Here is a 20,787-nt window from a genome sequence, read left to right as displayed (position 1 = left end):
TGGTTGATAACATCCTTCAAATGATTGTTCAATTTGTATGCATCTTCTGGGTTGAAGTTTTGTCTATGTTTATATATCTGGATGGCTTCATGAACAAACCTTTGGGCCCACTGCATCTCCAACCAACACCACCTAGCCAGCGAACTGGAAGACATACACCAAGCCCTCAAGATGAATGGGTACTCGGACCGCATTATTCGCAAAGCTGTTTCTCCAACCATGGAGAAACAATCTGAGTAACCAACCAAAACCATCATTTTACCATACATAGCCGGTGTTACCAAAAAGATTTCCAAAATCTTAAACATACACAAGATCCAAGTCCGATTCAATACAGTACACACAATCTCTGATGTAATCCCATCTGTGAAGGAGGTCATTCCTGACATGCAATACTCTGGAGTCTACAAACTGAGTTGTACCTGCGGTAGCGGTTACATTGGGAAAACGAAACGACTCTCGGACCGTGTTCGCGAACACAAGGCAGATCTGAAACATGGCAGAACCAATACATCTGCCGTAGCTGACCATTGCTATAACGCTGTGCGCTCGCATGATATTGTTTTTTTTCCGAGACCACGGTACACTGCACACCTTTGGGCTACTATCAAAGGTTTGTTAATGAAGCCACCCAGATATATAAACATAGACATAACTTCAACTGAGAAGATGGATACAAATTGAACAATCATTTGAAGGAGGTTATCAACCAGGTAATTCCTTAACTGTTGTTGTTTCCATCGTTACCCACTTCTTGCCCAGTCCACTCCCCCCCCCCCCCCCACGTCCTCTTCCCCTCGAGCTCACGTGGCCCCTACCCCACACCCCCCTCTTTCTCTCCCCCATCTCCTCCTCCCCCCTCTCTGACCTATGTGACCTCTTGCCACGGCAGCTCTCCCGCCGACTTCAGCATTTTCTTGTTGTGGTTGCCCCACCTGATGAGGATTGCTTGTGTTGCAATCGAAACGTCGTGATTTGTTTTATTTTATTTCTACCTACGTGACTTTAACGAAAGTGTGGATTCCTGCAGTCACGACAGCTTCAAATCAAAACATTCTACTTCGTGATACTTCTTTATTAGCGTTAGCCACCACTCACAAAAACAATTAAAACCGGCAGGCTACCTAAGTGAGAGTAGGTGTGCGTGAACGCTGACCCCAAGATGTCCTTTAAAAACTATTCATCGCGGCAGCTATCCCTTTTTTCATCTACAATTAAACTCCATAACAAATATTCTTAGTTCTTTCTTTACCGAAAGAACTAAGAATATGAATTACTGCAGTCACGAAAGCTTTACATCCATAACACATGTTTTTTGGGTTAGATCGCGTAAATGTGTCGTTAAACCTGTCACCACCCGACATAAAATTAGTAAGGTTTGTCATGTAAACAGAGCATTCAAATTCGTTACTAGTACAGCTCACTAGTGTGTTGGAAAGCAAAGCCACAATAGAATGAGAATAAAATAATAAATTGATAAAATAAAATATCAATTTATTATTTTATTCTCATTCTACGTGACTTTACCGAAAGAACCAAAGAAGATGAATCCTTGCAGTCACGAAAGCTTTAAATCGAAATTTAAAGCCACAATATTTACAATCTGAGCACGACGTTTCAATTAAACTGCTTGCTCCGTAAAACCGCTACTCACCCTCTTCCCCACTAATCCAAACCCCTCCACACTTTGGTAGCGCTCCCCCCTTCAGTCCTATAAACCCCCCTCCTTTGTATAACCCCTCCAATCATCTTCCCTGCACTCCCTTATTACAAATCTGTGCCCCCTCCTGCATCACCACCCAACCAACCCTCCATAGTTACCCACGCCTTCACAATCACCCACCCTTTCCAGTCAAACAGTAGCAATCACTAAGGGACGGTCCATAAATGACGTCACTCGATTTTGGACGATTTCTGACCCCCCCCCCCTCGTCACACGGCATCCCAAAAAATCAGACCCCCCCTCAAATATTACGTCACAAAGCTCTGTCCCCCCCCCCTCCAAAAAAATAAAACATGCTTCAAATCACTTTAAACTATTGTTAATGTGGCGCTGCACTCTGATGTTGTAGGAGAAAACATTTATTAAAAAGTCTATTTAATTGAGTTGAACGTGTTGTCTATATTTAAAGTTGCGCATTTTGATGTGACGTCACATTTCTCACCCCCCCCCCCCCTCGTCACACATCGTCACAAATGTCTGACCCCCCCTAGGTGCGTGACGTCATTTATGGACGACCCCTAATTTAAACCCCACACCCCCCACCTCTTTATCGGTCGCTGTGCCAATTATAATTATCAATAGCAAGTCGCCTAAACAAATTAACTGCTACATATTATTCGCAAGAAACTACTGCTTATATCGCAGACATAAATATTAAAAATATATATCATTGCTAAACCGCTGACATCAAACTGTAGAACATGAATCTTTCTATGTTTGACATTTGAAATTCGCTCCGACAAGGGCATTGCACAAGAGTACCGTACTGTGTGGTATACTACTGGGGGCCTGTTGCGCAGTTCACAGAGAAGCAATGAGACAAGCATCAATGTGGTTTTAAGGTCAAACGAGGATACGTGATTAAGGTCAAACGAGGATACGTGATCGGCGTTCCGCCCATTAAATACCACTTCCTAGCCCTCTCGGCACGGCAGTTGAACCTATTGTGTGTAGTGGATTCGAATTAGGTGCACACACAACTCCTTGGGAGGCAACACTTATTTATTAATGTACACAACAGTTAACTCGTACATTACGCATAGGGTGGTGACCACCGACTTACTCTAGCTAACACACACTTCTCTAACTCTCAGATACTCTAGCGTGACCCAGCCAGATGGGCTACTGGCGTCTTCACGATGCATCTTCATTCTTGAAACGGGCAGCCTCGAACCTCGTGAGGAGGCTGCTTTTATGGGCCTCGGCGTGCCTGGGCCCCGCCCTCCTTCGAGAACCCTCTCGAAGCCCCCCTGCTGTCCACATGCCCCCCGAGGTGCCCCCTAGGCCCCCGGCCCCCACTGGGGTCCAGTCACGTGTCCAGGCGGGGTCACAGAGAGTGCCACGACCTCACACCACCCTCGTGGCCTCCCGAGTCCATAACCGGCCCTGACGTCATTCCCGCCTCCAGCCGGCATGCCGTCATGTGTGTGTGTAGACCCGCGTGGTCGTGACGCTCCCTCGCATAGTGACGTCACACGTGTACGTGTGTACACAGCAGTGTACCATCACTACATGTGCAAGTTTATAAAATCACCCACGTTTGTCCACGAGCAGTGTTCATTGGTACACAGTTTATCGGCAGGCTGCGTGTGGTGGGGTAGAGTGTGAGTACTCCTACTTCTCCCAAGACATCTGGCCAGCTTGGAAGAGTAGACCAAATACCCTCTGATAGGGGCTCTCTCGAGTTCCCTCTCGTGGAGGCCCTTCTGGCAGCAGTGTCACGAGCACATAACTTCAGGGCTGCACCTTTACCTCTACAAAGCCCTAAAGAATAATGTTGATGAATACTGATGGCTGCAGTTGTTTCCTGCTTTGGTGAATGGCACAAGTAGCGTCAATGTAGTCATGGTTCACTTTTGGAAACTAGAAGGTGTAAGTAATGATAATAATAGTAATACATTGATAAATACTGTTTTTGAAATTATTTCCAGGCCTGGAATAAGGTTTTCCAGAGTACTATTCCTGAACCATATTTTGGGCTTCTACCCATGCTTTGGTCATAGGTGCTGTCAGCGAGCAGCTATTGTATGTATGCTGATCTTCTTTTGCACAGTACGTACTAATCGGAAGGCAAGCACGGCGCATAAGGAGTTAGGGTGGCCTGTACCACACTATTTATGCTCAGCTACCTTTATTTCCCTTGTGCTTATATTCACACAATGTCAGCTACTTATTTAAGAATGAGTTAACATAAGGAGGGCTCAGGAAATGTTCAGATACCGCTCGTTATTGATGCTATCTACCACCGAGAACAAAGCCCAAGTCAAGGTTCGCAGTGCAGTGTGCGAACCACCACTGAAACCATAGCATTGCAGTGCTGGGCATAAGCAAACCAAATAAAAGCTTAGTGTCCCATGTGGAGAAATTAGTTATAGTTCAGGTAAATTAGCTCCAATATACTGAACATTTAATTCCCTAATGTTCAACGCATATAGCATAATCTGGCTTGACTTGCTGCCAGCATTTTCATTACACACCTTAATGACCTTACACTTGTTTGTATAACACCTTGGCCTAATTGTGTGCTTGGGAATTCTAATGCGTTGTAATGTTTTTTTTATAGATTGTGATGAAATCAGGTGTTTTACTCTGTCACAGTGGGTTTAGGCAAGGCATTGCGGACAATTATTGTTTTAATGGTGCCATCTAAAATATTAAATATGCTACAAAGCAGCAGCAATTCCGCAAATTGTTTATATTGTCTTGACTTAAAAGGGGTATTGATGATATGACAGAATACAGGAGCCGTCTGCGCTTACTACCCCGTTTCCACTCGTATATTTAAGGACAGAAGTTTTTTTTTAATTGGCTATTTGCCGAGTTGAGTTGATTTAGAACCAAAGCATGCACTTTGATCCTCACAAGACATCTGAATTTGGCTCGGGCCCAGGCAGGGCCAGGAGCAGGGTTAACAATTTTCTAAACGTCAACGACACTGCTTGGGGTCTCTGCGTTGGAAAAGAGCACGGCTTTTCCTGAGCTGTGCCGGGCTGGGTTGAACTGTATCCGCACAAACAACGGCAGATGCAGATTCTTGATGCTCAAATGGAAAATTTTAAAATCTCTAGTGTGCAGCCGAGGTCGCTCAGAACAGACCATTGTAGAACGAACAATGCCTGATTCACAAATATGAAGGAGGCATCACAGAGATACGCTCAGCGAACTCCTGACGCTATGCCCTCAATGTAAAATTATAGTTGTTGCTCTACTTCAACATCAACCATACAAAGAAGATGACGAAGACTCAGTAGAACAGCTACAACATTGTGAAGAAGTCATTTTGGGGAAAGTTTCCACCGCTCGAACTTTCCAGTACAGACACTCCGATGCAACGTTTCAATTGCACTTTCTCACTCTCAACGGTGATACAGTAAATTTCGACTTAAAACTTTCGCGACGGCAGGAATTCATATTCTTTGGTTCTTTCGGTAAGTCACGTAAACAGAAAAATTATAATAAAAATGAAGTGAAAAAAAACACTAATGTAGACTGTAGCCTGCTTCTTAATCTGAGTGAGTGTGCTGCCAGTCTATAATGTAGACTGTAGCAATGGTTATTAAACTGAGTGAGCGTACTGGCAGTCTATAATGTAGACGTATTCTTTGGTTCTTTCGGTAAAGTCACGTAGATAAAAAAATAAAAACAAAAGCCACGACGTTTCGGTCGCAGCACAAGCGGTCGTCATCAGGACAAGGGGAGTTAGCCTCTAAAGGCAAACTGTTTATAAAGGTTTAAAATGGGCGTAGCTCAAGTGTCAGTAGCATGGGCGGGGCAGCTAATGTTAATGTAAGTGATGGTAGTAGTGGGCAACGATGGTGCTGGTGGTGGGTTTCCACCAATGAAAGGGCTGCCAGGTAAAGGCTTAAAATGGGCATAGCTCAGGTTTAGCAGCATGGTAGGGGCAGCTAATGTTAATGTAAGTGATGGTAGTGTAATGAGAGAGCGCCATCAAATGGGCGGCAAGTGGTAACTACACGTCCACCACCGGGTAACGGGTATCCAATCCCAAGCGGGGATATATCTGGGCCAAGGGTGATGGGCGGAGTCAAAGGGGAACGTGCGGGAACCATCGGGAAGGTTCCACGAAGGGGCGTAGCTAGAGGCGGAGCTTAGCTCCACCGAGAGGAATATAAGCAGAAGCAGGGAAGGACTCAAGGTCGGTGTGTGAAGCCTCGAGTCCAGACCGCGTCACTGCACAAGCCACTCCTCGCCATTGACCAAGTGGCGGAACTCCGGCGAAGCTTGCCTCTCCTCCCGGCACGCCGCCAGCCAGCGGCGGGATCAGGGACAGAAAGAGAGAGGTGAACCTCAATGGTGGAGCAGAGAGAATGGCTCGTCTCTGGCAGTAGAGAGAAGGGAAATATTCGGGGAGAACGGGAGTGAGCTGTGCAGAAGTTATATTACTAAAAAGACGCCAGTCAACAGTCGTTGTGGAAGTCGTTTATTTCAGTAGTAGTGGGCAACGGCGGTGCTGGTGGTGGGTTTCCACCAATTAAAGGGTGCCAGGTAGTCATTGCGCCTCGCTTTACACAATTACACTGTTGACAGTGGAGGTTGCTGCTAGAGGTGATGGTAGTAGTGGGTAAAATGGCACTGGTGGTGGGCTTTCACCAGTAAAGGGCTACTGCTAGTGGTGATGGTAATAGTGGGCAGTGATGGTCCTGGTGGTGGGCTTCCACCAATTAAAGGGCTGCCAGGTCTAAAATGGAAACATTCCAGCCAGTTATGACTTGAAATGGTTGATAACGTCCTTCCAGTGATTGCTGAGTTTGTATCCATCTTCTCGGTTGAAATTGTGTTGATGTATGTATATATGGATGGCTTCTTGAACGAATCTTTGTTGATAGCCAGTGGGTTTGCAAAGTACCGTCGTCTTAGAGAAATCAATTTCGTGTGAACCAGCCGCATTAAAATAATGATCAGCCACGGAAGAAGTATTGATCCTACCGTGTTTCAAATCTGCCTTATGCTCACTAACACGGTCCGAGACATGTCGCTTAGTTTCCCCAATGTAATAGCTGCTGCAGATACAGCTTAGTTTGTAGACGCCGGGATATTGCATGTCAGGGATGTTGTCCTTCACAGATTGGATCAGATCACGAATTTTATGTACTGTGTTAAATCGGACCTGGATCTTGTGTTTGTTCATGATTTTGGAAAATATTTTTGGTTACCCCTGCTATGTATGGCAAGGTGATGGTTTTGATTGGATCCTCAGATGGCTCCTTCCTCACAGTTGGGGTGATGGCTTTGCGGATTGTGTAGTCAGAGTAACAATTCGCATTGAGAGCTTGGTGAACGTGTCTGAGTTCACTGGTTAGGTGTTCATAGTCGGAGATACATTGAGCTCTATGGTGTAGAGTTTTGATGAGGGAATTCTTCTGGGATAGATGGTGGTGGGAGTCAAGTTTTAGGTAGACATCAGGATGGGTTGCTGTCCTGTAGACAGAATGGCTCATTGATCCATCTGGTCTCTTTTGTATTCGGACATCCAAGAATGGTAGATTGCCATCCTTTTCTACATCCATGGTGAATTTGATGACTGGGTGTATGGAATTGATGTGGTTGAGGAATTGGTTCAGAGCCAGTCGGCCATGTGGCCAGATGACAAACGTGTCATCCATGTACCTCTTCCACAAGGACGGGCGTAGAGTGGATGCCTGGATGGCGTCCGTCTCAAAAATTTCCATTAAAACATTGGCTACAACCGGAGATAAGGGTACCTTTAGTTTGTTCGTCGAATATTCTATTCCAGGTGAAGTATGTATTGGTGAAGCAGTGTCTCACCGGGGCCGGTACATCAGCATTCAATCCTTGTTGGATCAAATCTTCAACGTGTAATAAGCGAACTCCATCTCCTGCATTATTGTGTGGTTAATTTTACATACTGTCATGCAGTCTATGCATTATCAGTAGTACGGATTCTATCTGGGGGAAAGGGTAATGGGCAAATCTAGTATGGAAGCCTCTGGAACATTCCTGGAAGTTCCTAGAAGGGTGTGGCCAGAGGCGGGGCTTAGCCTCGGAGAAGAGAATACAAGCAGGGGGTACAGCAACGTTAAGGGTCGGTGTTTGAAGATCGAAGAGGAGCTCCCCGCCGCTGCTGCCCCGCCATCTCCACCTGCCACGTGGCGGCTCGACCTCCAGTCGCTCAAGCCGCTCCTCAGCGCGCCGCCAGCCAGCGGTACAGTAGAGAGCGGGGTGAGCGCCACGTGGCGTGGAGCAGCGCAGCCATGAGAGCGGGTCGGCATCCACGGAACGAGAGGAGTGGCTGTACCAAACCTTGAATAAATATACCGAAGTTACTTACCGTCTCGGAGCCACTTATTACAAATGATTTCAATGGTATCGGGCACAGGAACTTTGGTGAACAAAGAAACTACATCGAAACTAACAAGCAAATCACCTGGGGACAGTGAGATGTCCTTAATTGACGATACCAGGTGAGCTGAGTTAAGTACAGAAGAAGTGGTCTTACCAGTGAATGGCTGTAAGGTCTCAGACAGATTTCGGGTGAGTTTTTAGGTGGGTGAGCCAATGATGGAGACGATGGGATGAAGGGGTGTACATTCTTTATGGATTTTTCGTAAGCCACATAATCTGGGTGGTCTCGCAACAGAAGGTTTTAAGGAAACCCGTTTGTTCTGTTTAGTTAATGAAGCTGAATCATAGATGAAACTGTTCGTTTTTGTAACGAGGCTGTTGGTAGAATCTCTTTTTAATTTTTGTGTAGCTACCATCATTAAGTACGTCCTGAATTGTGTTGCTTTACACGGTTTTGTTCATGATAACTCAAAACTCTCATCCTTACTGATGTTGCTGCCTGGTATCTTTGCATTTTTGAGGGTTTCAGCGATTTCCGATCTTGTCACGTCTGCAGTGATGTGTCCCAAAACCTTAAGGGCTACATCGACCTGGCCAATAATGTCATCCACTGGGATGTGTTTGGGGGTGACTGCGAAGGTCAGCCCTTTAGCCAGAACTCAAACACGTACACTAAGATCTCAGGGCGAATGGATACTCTGACTACACAATCCGCAAAGCCATCACCCCAACTGTGAGGAAGGAGCCATCTGAGGATCCAATCAAAACCATCACCTTTCCATACACAGCAAAAGATTTCCAAAATCATGAACAAACACAAGATCCAGGTCCGATTTAAAACAGTACATAAAATTCGTGATCTGATCCCATCTGTGAAGGACAACATCCCTAACATGCAATATCCTGGCGTCTACAGACTAAGCTGTATCTGCGGTAGCAGTTACATTGGGGAAACTAGGCGACATGTCTTGGACCATGTTCATTAGCATAAGGCAGATTTGAAAAATGGTAGGTCCAATACTTCTGCGGTGGCTGATCATTATTTTAATGTGGCTGGCTCACACGAAATTTATTTATCTAAGACAAAGGTACTTTTCAAACCCACTGGCTAGCAACAAAGATTCGTTCATGAAGCCATCCATATATACAGACATAGACACAATTTCAACGATGAAGATGGGTACAAATTCAGCAATCACTGTAAGGACTGTAATGTTTCCATTTTAGACCTGGCAGCCCTTTAATTGGTGGAAGCCCACCACCAGGACCATTACTGCCCACTACTACCATCAGCACTAGCAGTAGCCCTTTATTGGTGGAAACCCACCACCAGTACCGTTATTAACCACAACAACCATCACCTCTAGTAGCAACCTCCACCGTCAACAGTGTGATTGTGTAAAGCGAGGTGCAATGATTACCTGGCAGCCCTTTAATTGGTGGAAACCCACCACCAGCGCCGCCGTTGCCCACTACTACCATCACTATCATTAACATTAGCTGCCCCGCCCATGCTGCTGACACTGGGGCTACGCCCATTTTAAACCTTTATAAACAGTTTGCCTTTAGAGGCTAAACCCCCTCTTCCTGATGACAACTGCTTGTGCTGCGATCGAAACGTCGTGTTTTTTGTTTTTCATTCACTTCATTTTTATTTTAAAAATTCTATCTATGTGACTTTAACAAAAGAACCAAATAATAAGTCTACATTATAGACTACCAGTACGCTCACTCAGGTTAAGAACCAGGCTACATTCTACATTATAGACTGCCAATACACTCACCGAGGTTAAGAACCAGGCTACAGTCTACATTATAGACTTCCAGTACACTCACCCAGCTTAATAATCATTGCTACAGTCTACATTATAGACTGCCAGTACACTCACTCAGATTAAAAAGCAGGCTACAGTCTACATCAGTGCTTTTTGTTTTTTATTATTTTTATTTTAGTTTTATTCAGTTTTTTTATTCTTATTTTTCTTTCTAAGTCACTTTACCGAAAGAACCAAAGAATAGGTGATACTGTAATACCCCGGTTTACGTTGGGGGATGCGTTCCTGAAAGGTGCTACGACGAACATAGAAATGACGTAAAATAAAAGCAATTTACAGGGTAGGTGGAGGTAAAGGCTGAGGCGATGGATACTTTGAAAGACGGATGATGCTGTCAGCGACGTAAGTGTGGGGTTGAGACGACGCAAATCAGATAGTAGTGTTAAGAAAGTGACAATGTATTTGATGCTAGACCTTTTGGCGTCCTCTGGTCTAGCACCAATTGAGAGGAGGCTCAAAAGAAAGCCGTCTCTGGTGTGGAGCAATCCGTTTCAAGGACAATGTATATATTATCAGAGTGTGTTTTCTGTTTGCATTTTGATCACAAGTATTGTGGTTAATGCACACATGATTCCTTGTAAAAAGGTTTCAGTTTTGTTGCCAGAAAAAAGGGGAAAAACCCTATCATTATATTTCGGTACTGGCAAAGAAGGTCTAATGATGTAGATACTTCCCCCGAGCCCTCATTACTTTGATAGTGCATTGTCTTTGAGCTGTTCGCCTTTTGGCGCCCTCTGTCTAGCGAGATGAGGCTCAAAAGAAAGCCGTCTCTGGTGTGGACCAATCAGTTTCAAGGACAATGCATATATTATCAGAGCATTTTGACCACAAGTATTGTGGTTAATGCACATATGATTCCTTATAAAAAAAAGGTTCCAGTTTTGTTGCCAGAAAAAAGGGGAAAAACCCTATGTGGGGGAGGCTGACCTCCATCTCCCCGCTCCCTTGAGATCCGAGGCTCTCCTCTTCCATACTCGGGGGAGGGTTACTGCCCCCCGGCTCTCCTACCCTCACCATCGTCGCTCGAGGCATGATCCGCGGCTGGCGCTTAGCCACCGGGGTCAGTCCACACACACTCTACGTACCCAGGCACCAAGAAATCCGACGCCGCTACCTGCCCAGCGCCGCGCACCAATCGCACGCGCGGGACTCGGGGTCGGGGGTCAGAGGGCAGGGGCGTCACCCGTGCGCGCGCAGTCGATTGGAGGAGGTACCCCGGAGCCGATTTAAAGGTCGTGTAAACAACCTCGCGTGTACTCCGTCCGTGCCCCTCTCGCCCTCGCTAACCACGAGCTACACAGTTAATCTTGCGTACACGATGTTCGTTTACCTCGCATACACGTTAGCTACGAGCCACATGTAGCGGTGAGCGTACCCAAACGGGTAGAATACCCCCTGGTGCTCGAACACAGGGCACTCCAAAGAGTAGGCTTACGGGTTTAACGTGCAAGGCGAGCGCGCACACGTGGGTGAAATACACGCTGGTGCGCAAACACAGGGCACTCCAGCGAGCAGGCTCATGAGTTAATGTGAGCGGCGAGCGCGCACACGCGGGCAAAATACACGCTGGTGCGCAAACACAGGGTACTCCACCGAGCGGTCGGGTGCCAGCATGCCAGCGATCCGTCGGGTGTAAATTCAGTGCACCCCTCACGACTCCCCACCCTCCTCTCCGTACTCACAGAGACAACACGACACGGTTTATCCTCTACTGACGATTTATTCCCCGCGAATAAACAAACTAAACTACGCGTGTCAGTTTGGGCCAGCAGGGCAGGTATAACCTACCCCCCCCCGGTGGTCTGGGGATACAAACCACTCCAGGGTCCCGGTAGGGCGCACTTCTTCTCTCTTAGGGCCGCTGCCAGGTCCAGGTCCCGCTGCTGGGTCTGTCTCAGCTGCTCATCGTCCAGGCCGGGGAAGGCGCAGCCGACGTCCTCTTGGATCCGCCCGGTCAGGGTGGGGCGGTCCGTCGGGCCTCCGGCTCCTTCCGCAGGGGTCTCTGCGGTGCATACCGCATTCTCTCTCGCGGGAGGGGGGTTAGTTTCAGTGCGCTCCCGGGGGGCCGCCGCCTGTCGGCAACGTCCCCCCGTCAAGCACGGGCAGGCTTCCTCCGCCCTCTTCTCGGCGCACACCATGGTCCGCCTTGACAAGGCGTCCGCGTTTGCGTGCGTCCGCCCAGCTCGGTACTCGATCTGCAGGTTGTACTCCTGCAACTGTGCCAGCCATTGGGCCATCTGCCCACGCGGTTCCTTGAAGGTGAGGAGGAACTGCAGAGCATAATGGTCCGTGCGCACCCGACATTTCCTGCCGTACAAATACGGCCGTAACTATTTACATGCGAAGATCACAGCATACAGTTCTTGACGGGTCACACAATAGTTTAGCTCGGCCCCGCTCAGGGTCCGACTGGCGTATGCGATGACCCGCTCCGTCCCACCCTGCACCTGTGACAGCACCGCGCCCAGCCCACTGCTGCAGGCGTCGGTGTCCAAAATAAAATCAGTGGTGAAATCGTGGAAAGCCAGAGTGGGGGTGTGGGTGAGGTGGACTTTGAGGGTGGTGAGGGCCGTCTGGCAGGTCTCCGTCCACTGATAGGGGTTCTTAGGGGATGTGAGTTGGGTGAGGGGGCGTATGATCTCACTGAATCCCTTTACAAATCGACGATAATAGGTGGCTAGCCCCAAGAATGACCTGATCTCTGTCAGGTTCCTCGGCCATGGCCAATCCACTACGGCGCGTACCTTCTCCGGATCAGTGCGCACCCCTGCCTCACTGACTCAGTGTCCGAAGTACCCCACCTCGTGCTGTGCAATGTAACACTTACGCGGTTTGAGCTTGAGATGGACTGCTCGCAGTCGCTGGAATACCTCTCGCAGCGTGGACCAGTGCTTGGACCGAGATCTACTGAACACTATCACGTCATCCAGGTAAATTAGGCATGTTCCCACTGCAAGCCCCGCATCACCAACTCCATCAACCGCTGGAACGTTGCCGGCGCGTTAGTGAGTCCGAACGGGAGCACCCAAAACTCAAACAGTCCCATCGGGGTGGTGAATGCGGTTTTTGGCCAATCCTCCTCCGCCATCTCCACCTGCCAGTACCCGGACGCCAGATCGAGGGTGGAAAAATACCGCACTCCTGCGAGGCTGTCAAAGGTGTAATCGATGCGTGGGATGGGGAAGGCGTCGCCGAGGGTGACCGCATTCAATTTTCGGTAATCAACACAAAACCGGGTCGACCCATCCTTCTTTGTCACTAGTACTACCAGGGCAGACCAGGGGCTCGCTGAGGGCTGGATTATGTTATCGCGAAGCATATCCACGACTGCCTCTTTAATCTGGCCCCGTTCAGGTGCGCCCACTCGGTATGCGGGGATTTTAATGGGTCGGGCGGCACCGATGTCAATTTGGTGCTTAACAAGGTCTGTCCGACCCACGTCCGAGTCGTGTTCACTGAACACATCGGCGTACTCCCGCAGTAACCCGCGCAGCTGATCGGCCTCCCTCTTAGGTAAATCTGCCCAAGGTACGTGTAACGCGTCAAGCAGGGGGACGGCCTCAGCTCGGGGAGTCGGGCCGACTCGCCAGGCCAGGTCCTGGTTGTCCTCGGGGCGACCGAAGTCCTCAGCCCAGAGTGCAAACACCGAGTCATTAGCGTGGCGCCCATGCAGGGGGTGTATGGTGGCTACCGGGGTGCATCGTCGTAGCATTTCCAGGGTACTGTGTGGGTTAAATACCTGCATAAAAAGGCGGCCCCCGTCTGCGTTGACCAGCGTGGCTGATCCCACAACCCCGTACCGCGCCGCCAACTCCGGGTGAGGAGATAGCATTACCTCGCCCGATGGTCAGTGTATGGGGTCGGTGGAGGGTGTTGTCACTGGCACCAGCATCTCGGCGAGCGGCCCGATGGTGACGGCCGACACCAGGGTAGTGGCCACGGGTGCAAAGCGGGGGTGATTCGGCTCGGGTCCCAGGAACGGGTATCCGCTCCCCGCTGCCTTCCACGGTGGCGCATCGCTGGCGGGGCTGCACGTTGAGCCCCAGCTTTTCAAGGAGGTCTGTACCTGCGATAAACTCGTGGCATAACACGCTTGAGACATAGAACTCTTGGTCACACACCTGGCGTCTGAGACAGACTTCCAGGGTGACCATCCCCAGAAGTCCCATCGCGGCTCCACTCGCTGTGTGCAACGCGCGATCCGGGACCTGCAGGCGGCCCACGTCAACCTCCAGCACACTGCAGTGTGTGGCGCTCACAAGTGAGGCCACCGCCCCCGTGTCCAGCAAAATCCGGGTACGCCGCCCGTTTACCTGTCCTTCCACCAGCGACGTTGCTCCTGTGATTCCCGCCACTAACTCCCGTAGCCAGTCGCCAGGAGTCACCGCGTTCTTAGGTGCTGTTGCCGGAATCTGTGTGGTGGTCATTCGCTCACCATTATTATTATTATTATCGTCATGTATTGGGACCGCGTCGATTGCACCCCCAGTTGGTCCACTCTCTAGGGGGCGTTGGAGTTTTAACCCTGGTGCATTTCTAGCGCGGGCGATCTGAGGACAGTCTCTCATGAGATGCCCTCGACGGTCGCACAGGTCACACGCCCGGGGCGTGGCCCCATAGGAGGTCCCCTGCCCGTTCCTTCTACTCTCCCCGATACGTGTCTGCCGAAGCTCTGCCTCCAAACGGGACACTCGTCCAGTTAGCCCCCCTACCGTGGAGTGCAGTTCTCCCATTTTGGACTGAATGATCTCAACTGTAGACTGCAGTTTGGTCATATTCCGGTTCGCTTCCTCACGTACATGGGTCACCCTGTCACCTACTTGGGTCACCTGGCCGGCTATATCCCTTATGCCCATCTGTATCCCCGCTACCCATCCCGGGGTTGTCTCGTGGGGTCCCGGAGGCTCCCTTGCCCGACCCCTTACCGTACCGGCGAGCTCGTCCTCCTCCTCTTCCTCCTCTGGGAGCAGGCTCACGATGGCACGCTCCCGTCCCGGCCCCCGGAGCTGCGCGCGTTCACTGGAAAGTCTTTCACAATTACACGCGGGCTCAACAAGGGCGTTAAAGGAAAGGCGTGTACAGTTTAAATCGGGGTGCCACCACGAGGTGTGAGCCATGTACCGTAGGATTTTTTCGGAGGCGAGGTCCTCAATTGCCTCTGTCGTGTACCCCGGGCGTGCGAGCTGTGTTAGCGTACGCACGTCCTCGGCATAGTTACACAAGTCCTCGCCGGGTTGGCGGCGGCGTGCCTTTAAGGCGGCCCTCGCCTCCACCCATCACTCGCGCCAAAACGCAGGTCAAGTTGGCGCATTAATTCTGCTAGCTGGGTTTGTGTGCTTGCGGGTAGAGCTTCCGCGAAGTCAGCCGCCCGTCCATTTAAGTGTATGGTAAGTTGCTCTAATGCCTGCGCGTCTGTCCAACCATTAATTTTTTTAGCCCCTGTGACATTGCGGGCAAACGCTTTCCATGAAGGGATGCCCTGGCCGGTGAATACATGCCTTATTTTTGCGTGGAGTAACACGCTGAGGGTTCGTCCCGCTTCTGACGCCAAATTGTCGGGGAGGCTGACCTCCGTCTCCCCGCTCCCTTCAGATCCGAGGCTCTCCTCTCCTGTACTCGGAGGAGGGTTACTGCCCCCCGGCTCTCCTACCCTCACCGTCGTCGCTCGAGGCATGATCCGCGGCTGGCGCTTAGCCACCGGGGTCAGTCCACACACACTCTACGTACCCAGGCACCAAGAAATCCGACGCCGCTACCTGCCCGGCGCTGCGCACCAATCGCATGCGCGGGACTCGGGGTCGGGGGTCAGAGGGCAGGGGCGTCACCCGTGCGCGTGCAGCCGACTGGAGGAGGTACCCCGGAGTCGATTTAAAGGTCATGTAAACATCCTTGTGTGTACGCCGTCCGTGCCCCTCTCACCCTCGCTAACCACGAGCTACACAGTTAATCTTGCGTACATGATGTTCATTTACCTCGCATACACGTTAGCTACGAGCCACACGTAACGGCGAGCATACCCAAACGGGTAGAATACCCGCTGGTGCTCGAACACAGGGCACTCCAAAGAGTAGGCTCACGGGTTTAACGTGCGCGGCGAGCGCGCACACGCGGGCAAAATTCACGCTGGTGCGCAAACACAGGGTACTCCACCGAGCAGTCGGGTGCCAGCACGCCAGCGATCCGTCGGGTGTAAATACAGTGCACACCGGCGATCCGACTCACGACTCCCCACCCTCCTCTCCGTACTCACAGAGACAACACGACACGGTTTATCCTCTAATGACGATTTATTCCCCGCAAAAAAACAAACTAAACTACGCGTGTCAGTGTGGGGCAGCAGGGCAGGTATAACCTACCCCCCGGTGGTCTGGGACTCAGTCTGTCTTGCCTCTCGCTCCACTTACTCTCCCCAAGTTATTAAGCCCAAACTCACCTCTCTCCTACGTATTCACGGTTCTACTCCGATGTGCAGGAAGCCTTGGAAGGGCGAGGCTGCACGTAGTCTTCGTGGGGAACAGGGCCTGGCTGCGTTGGGACTCGTCTCACGGACGATCCAGTGGCTGGCGCGATCACTCCTCCTATCTTGACCTCTTGAAGAACACGAATCCCCCTCACTACCTCGTCCATCCCTTTTATTGTCCCTACATCAAAGGTAACGTGCCGCTAATCCCTTGGCCTCTCGTCCAATCAGGAGCCCCGGATTTCCCGCTCCTCGCTAATCTGATCGGTGCTCTCTCCGACGTCCGTTTTTTACACACGTTGTGCAAGGGGAGGGCCGTCCTGTTTTCCCGCCGCTCGTTACTCTGCCCCAACCCCCTACCTGCCTGCTGACCCGTGTCGAGTGTGAATGTTTTCTACCGGCGGTGGCTCAGCAGCCCCCATCGTGACCATGTAATTACAACCCAAGTCACGACGCCGTGGTGCACGTTAGCCTCGGGGGAGGCCGCCCAATTCCTTGGTCACAGGAAACCGTGAAGTTTTATCCCGTGAGAGGGCTTCTGGGTGAAAACCTGTCGGTCAGTTGACCTCCCCTCGGGGCTCTATGTGGGTGTGTGTGTGTGTGTTCATGTGGGGGGTGGTGGGGGAAGAGCAGCGTCGACCCCGTCGCTCGGGGGTGGCGGCGTCGTGGCCACAGAGTCAGAAGAACGGCTTTGCTGCTGCGGCATCACAGTGGCGGGCACGGCTCCGACGGGAGAGGCTTCACTGTTGTGGCACCACACCTATTATTGTAGGTTTTACCCTGTCTGGCAATAAAAGAGTTAAGATGTTCAAACACCAAATAGATACCTTTTTCAAGGAATCAGGTCTGCAAAAACCACACGTACTTGTGATAAATATGCAAACAAACATGCTCTGATAATATATCCATTGTCTTTGAAACGTTATGGCCTAGTCTCGCCTGTGTCAGACTAAAGAAAGCCAACAGGATTTATAGAGCGTGTCTCATAGCTTGACTGCAGGACAATGACGATGCATGTGGAACAATAGGCGAAACACTGAACGCCAAATGATCCAATATTTTAACTAGTCAACTTTATCATGTTACTTCTTACACTGAAATAAATATCTCCGCTTGGTCTGACTGCAGTGGCCCTTCCCGCAACGTTCCCGCTGGCCCCACTAAGCAGGGTTGTTGTCAGGCTGTTCCAGTCGGCCTGAGGACAGGGGACTTTTGTCTTGAGCAGCTGTCCCCGACATGAATGCCACCGTTCACACAATGAGATGTGGACGAAAGTTAGAGGACAGAGAGAACCGATGGAAAATCGCAGCATTGAGAACTGGCATTACGTATTTAACACAATGCAATACCGCATATCAAAAGTGATCGCAGCGCCGTGCAGTAATCGAGTGAGGACACAGTCCACGAGTCCTTTTGTGTCCAACGAGTACTATGAGCCGGGTGCCATCGCTGGCCAGTCGGATACGGTTATTGTTATTATTATGAACAAAAACTAAGTGTTGTGTTTAGCTTGTTATCCTTTCCCCGCATCTCCGATCAGCACGGTACAAAAGAATGTCAACATACATTTTTATTACACTGTATTACCAATAGTGAGTTAATAGATGCTTATGACACTCAGACTTCATTCCAGGAGTCGGATGCACGAACTTTATGGGTTTAAAAAAAAATCTATCTTAATTTCCAATGTAAATGTAGGGACATGTTCACCAACGATGTTCTTTCGCAACTGTCCAAATAAGCTATGACACCCTGAGAAATTTTATAGGTCTTTATTACTCCCCAAGTCTGAAACAATGGGACCTGATTAGGGTTAGGAGCTGTCACTTGTCTGGAGTTGACCTGGACAGACTGGGAATTTGCATCTGATGCAGATGGCAGTAATTGATTTGTACTGAGTTCTGGTACCGGTATTGTGTTGAACTTTTATTTCAGTATACTGTAACCGTTTTGATTAGAGAAGTTAAACGGTAACCAATAATCGTTTTGAGAATGGATTACCGGTTCCAAACATCATGAACTGGTAGAGTGTTCGTTTCCAGTGAAATTATGGTAATTAATGCACTGACTGGGAGGTGGGAACTTGCAATCGGCACGGTGGGGCGTAAGTCACCATATCTGACATATTTTGCTCTAATTTCTCAGTTGAAAGGTCAAAAAGTTGCATCCCCAGAATTGCTCGCTTGCGCACACCACTGCGGATGGAAAGGCCTCAACTGGTAAGGAGCTCGAGAGGGAATTGGCCTACTCTTCCACGCTGACCGCACGCCTTGCAAAGAGATGGGAGGACCCACATTTTAACCTCACACTTGGCGAACTGCCCGTCGACTATGATGTATCCATTTGTATAGACATAGAATGACTGAGAACTGTTTGCCGATTCGGTCTGTGCAAGAGGTGGCGATCCTACTTGGCATGCTCATGTTGGAGTGGTTATGCACGAGCCAGACTTGACATTCCTTGATCTTCTGAGAGTTCATTGTTAACAACTGAGCCAAGCTAAAGGACCACTTGTGCTTCTTAGCGTCAATATATTCATCCTTTAGAAACAACTCAACGGATTCATCAATAACACTGTGGCCTTAAAATAAACTAAAATGCAATAGGCGACGTTTCGAGCAATGGGCCTTCGTCATAGCATGACTCCTTCACAGACCAGAGCAAAGGCACATCTTAGGCTTCACTGTTAATGACGAACTATCTGCAACAACGTACAGAGAGAGGAGCGTCGAAACTCTCCACATTCCTCGCCACCGCACACGCAGATTTTACTGCTCGGTTAAAGCAGCATTATTAAAGTAATTCTAATTGTCGGGTGCACTGAGACACTTTACCTCTGGTATAAAAGGACGCTCTTTCACACATTAACCACACAGTGTTGCATAAACCTCCGTTAGGTTAAGAATTGCAAGGCACGAGGCGGGTGGCGGCCCGAGTCATTCATCCCCTGCCGCTTCTGCAGACGCAGCGCGACGCTTCCCGCTCCCGTAAAGTTACTTCTGGAACACGACTCGACAACCCAGCATCACGCGAAGACAAAGGCAGTAAGTTGCGCTCCCTTAGTAACGTCGACACGTCGCGAGAACGGCATTGTTAGTGTCAATACGCGTAGCCGTAGCCGCAGCCGCCGTAGCCGCAGCCGCCGCCTGGTTAGAGTTCGGCGGGAAGAGGAGCGCAGCGACGCGGGCGAGAGATCTAGGAAACACGGTAGGCTCTGGTTTGACACATTGGGCCTGCTCTGTGATGCCCGAGACAAAACTTCAACGCAACATTACAAAAAGCAAGCCCCGGCTGTTCGCAGAGATGCCTCGAGGGATGTTTTAGCCGGGGCTGGTTGGAAAACGACACCTCGTTGTGAGCGATTTGCGTGCTCGTTGCGCAACGTCGCATGCGCTTGCAATTACACAGCGCGGTGTCAACATTGCACAGGCACCAGGCATGTAACAGATTCAAGATTCAAGCTCAACAAAGTCGTGCACAGTCGCGTTTCTGTTCGGTATACACTTTATTATTACATGAAGTTATGTCATTTGCACAACGACGCAGCGTGCTGGTTTATATATTTATATATGATTTGAAGGTTTCGTGACCGCAGGAATTGCACGTTGGTTCGTTCGGTAAAGTCACGTAGAAAGAAAATAAATTAAGTAATAGAATACGACGTTTCGGTTGCAACACAAGGTAGAACTCAATTTGAGAGAGACAAAACACAGATACGGAGACACAGACAGACACACGAGCAGAGAGAGACACAGAGTGTCTATGTTGTGTCTCTCTCTCTGTGTCTATGCTGTGTCTCTCACTTATATGTTATGTATTTGACCAAATTAGCGGGACTACGCCTCATCTCGTCATATCTGAGAAGTTTAAAGAAGCACAGAAACGTGTACAAAAAGCTCTCAACCAAAGTATATTATACAAAAACCATAACCAATTTTCGAAGAAATTCACACTGGTGCCTTTGACTTGGGTCACATACAAATACGTGGTCATTTATATACTTTTCCGAATTCTACAGTATATTGTGTACAACATATGATTTAATGTACTGCGTTGTCCGCACGTGGCCAGATTGCAGTAATGGCGAAAGTTGGTGAGGCTATCACGCTCTGCAATGGTGTTAAGATGCCCATGATCGGTTTGGGGACGTGGAAGAGTGAGCCAGGCAAGGTGAGTCATGCATCAGACATCCACATTGAACTGAACTCTTTAGATTAAGTTTGTATAACATATTAGTTAATCTCAATGCAGTATCTAAACTCAAGCCTGCAATCACGTGACTTATACGTGGCCACTCCCACTCAGAATCCCTCCCTTCGACCCGCCCCCTGTCAAAACAGAAGCCGCTTCGTCCGGCTCGCTCCTACTCGCTCCTTCTCTCTCACACTCTTCCCTCCCCTCTCATTACCCTTCCATCCCTGACATCTTGTGCCAATAATTCCCCC

The 20,787-nt window shown here is 49.5% G+C and overlaps 1 protein-coding gene across 3 annotated transcripts in view; it reads left to right on the top strand.

Annotated features, from left to right (window-relative positions):
* The first annotated feature begins 18,712 nt into the window (after positions 1-18,712).
* The window catches only part of LOC116948962 (aldo-keto reductase family 1 member A1), a 45,253-nt gene continuing 43,178 nt past the window's right edge, over positions 18,713-20,787 (top strand). Inside the window, exons 1-3 of one of the 3 annotated variants that reach the window (XM_032966290.2) lie at positions 18,713-19,140; positions 19,240-19,386; positions 20,414-20,512. In XM_032966290.2, coding sequence (XP_032822181.1) covers positions 20,423-20,512 — 90 coding nt within the window. In that variant the 5' untranslated portion in view covers positions 18,713-19,140; positions 19,240-19,386; positions 20,414-20,422. Of the gene's footprint in view, positions 19,387-19,423; positions 19,550-20,413; positions 20,513-20,787 lie in introns of those variants that run through there. The other 2 variants (XM_032966289.2, XM_032966291.2) reach the window with 2 other exon arrangements.

This window comes from Petromyzon marinus, chromosome 35 (genome assembly GCF_048934315.1).
Source record: "Petromyzon marinus isolate PM22_M1 ecotype Great Lakes invasive population chromosome 35, UKy_Petmar_22M1.pri1.0, whole genome shotgun sequence".
Classification (NCBI taxonomy): domain Eukaryota; kingdom Metazoa; phylum Chordata; class Hyperoartia; order Petromyzontiformes; family Petromyzontidae; genus Petromyzon; species Petromyzon marinus.
The sequence above is the reverse complement of the archived record's forward strand: the minus strand, read 5'-3'. Positions and strand labels throughout refer to the sequence as shown.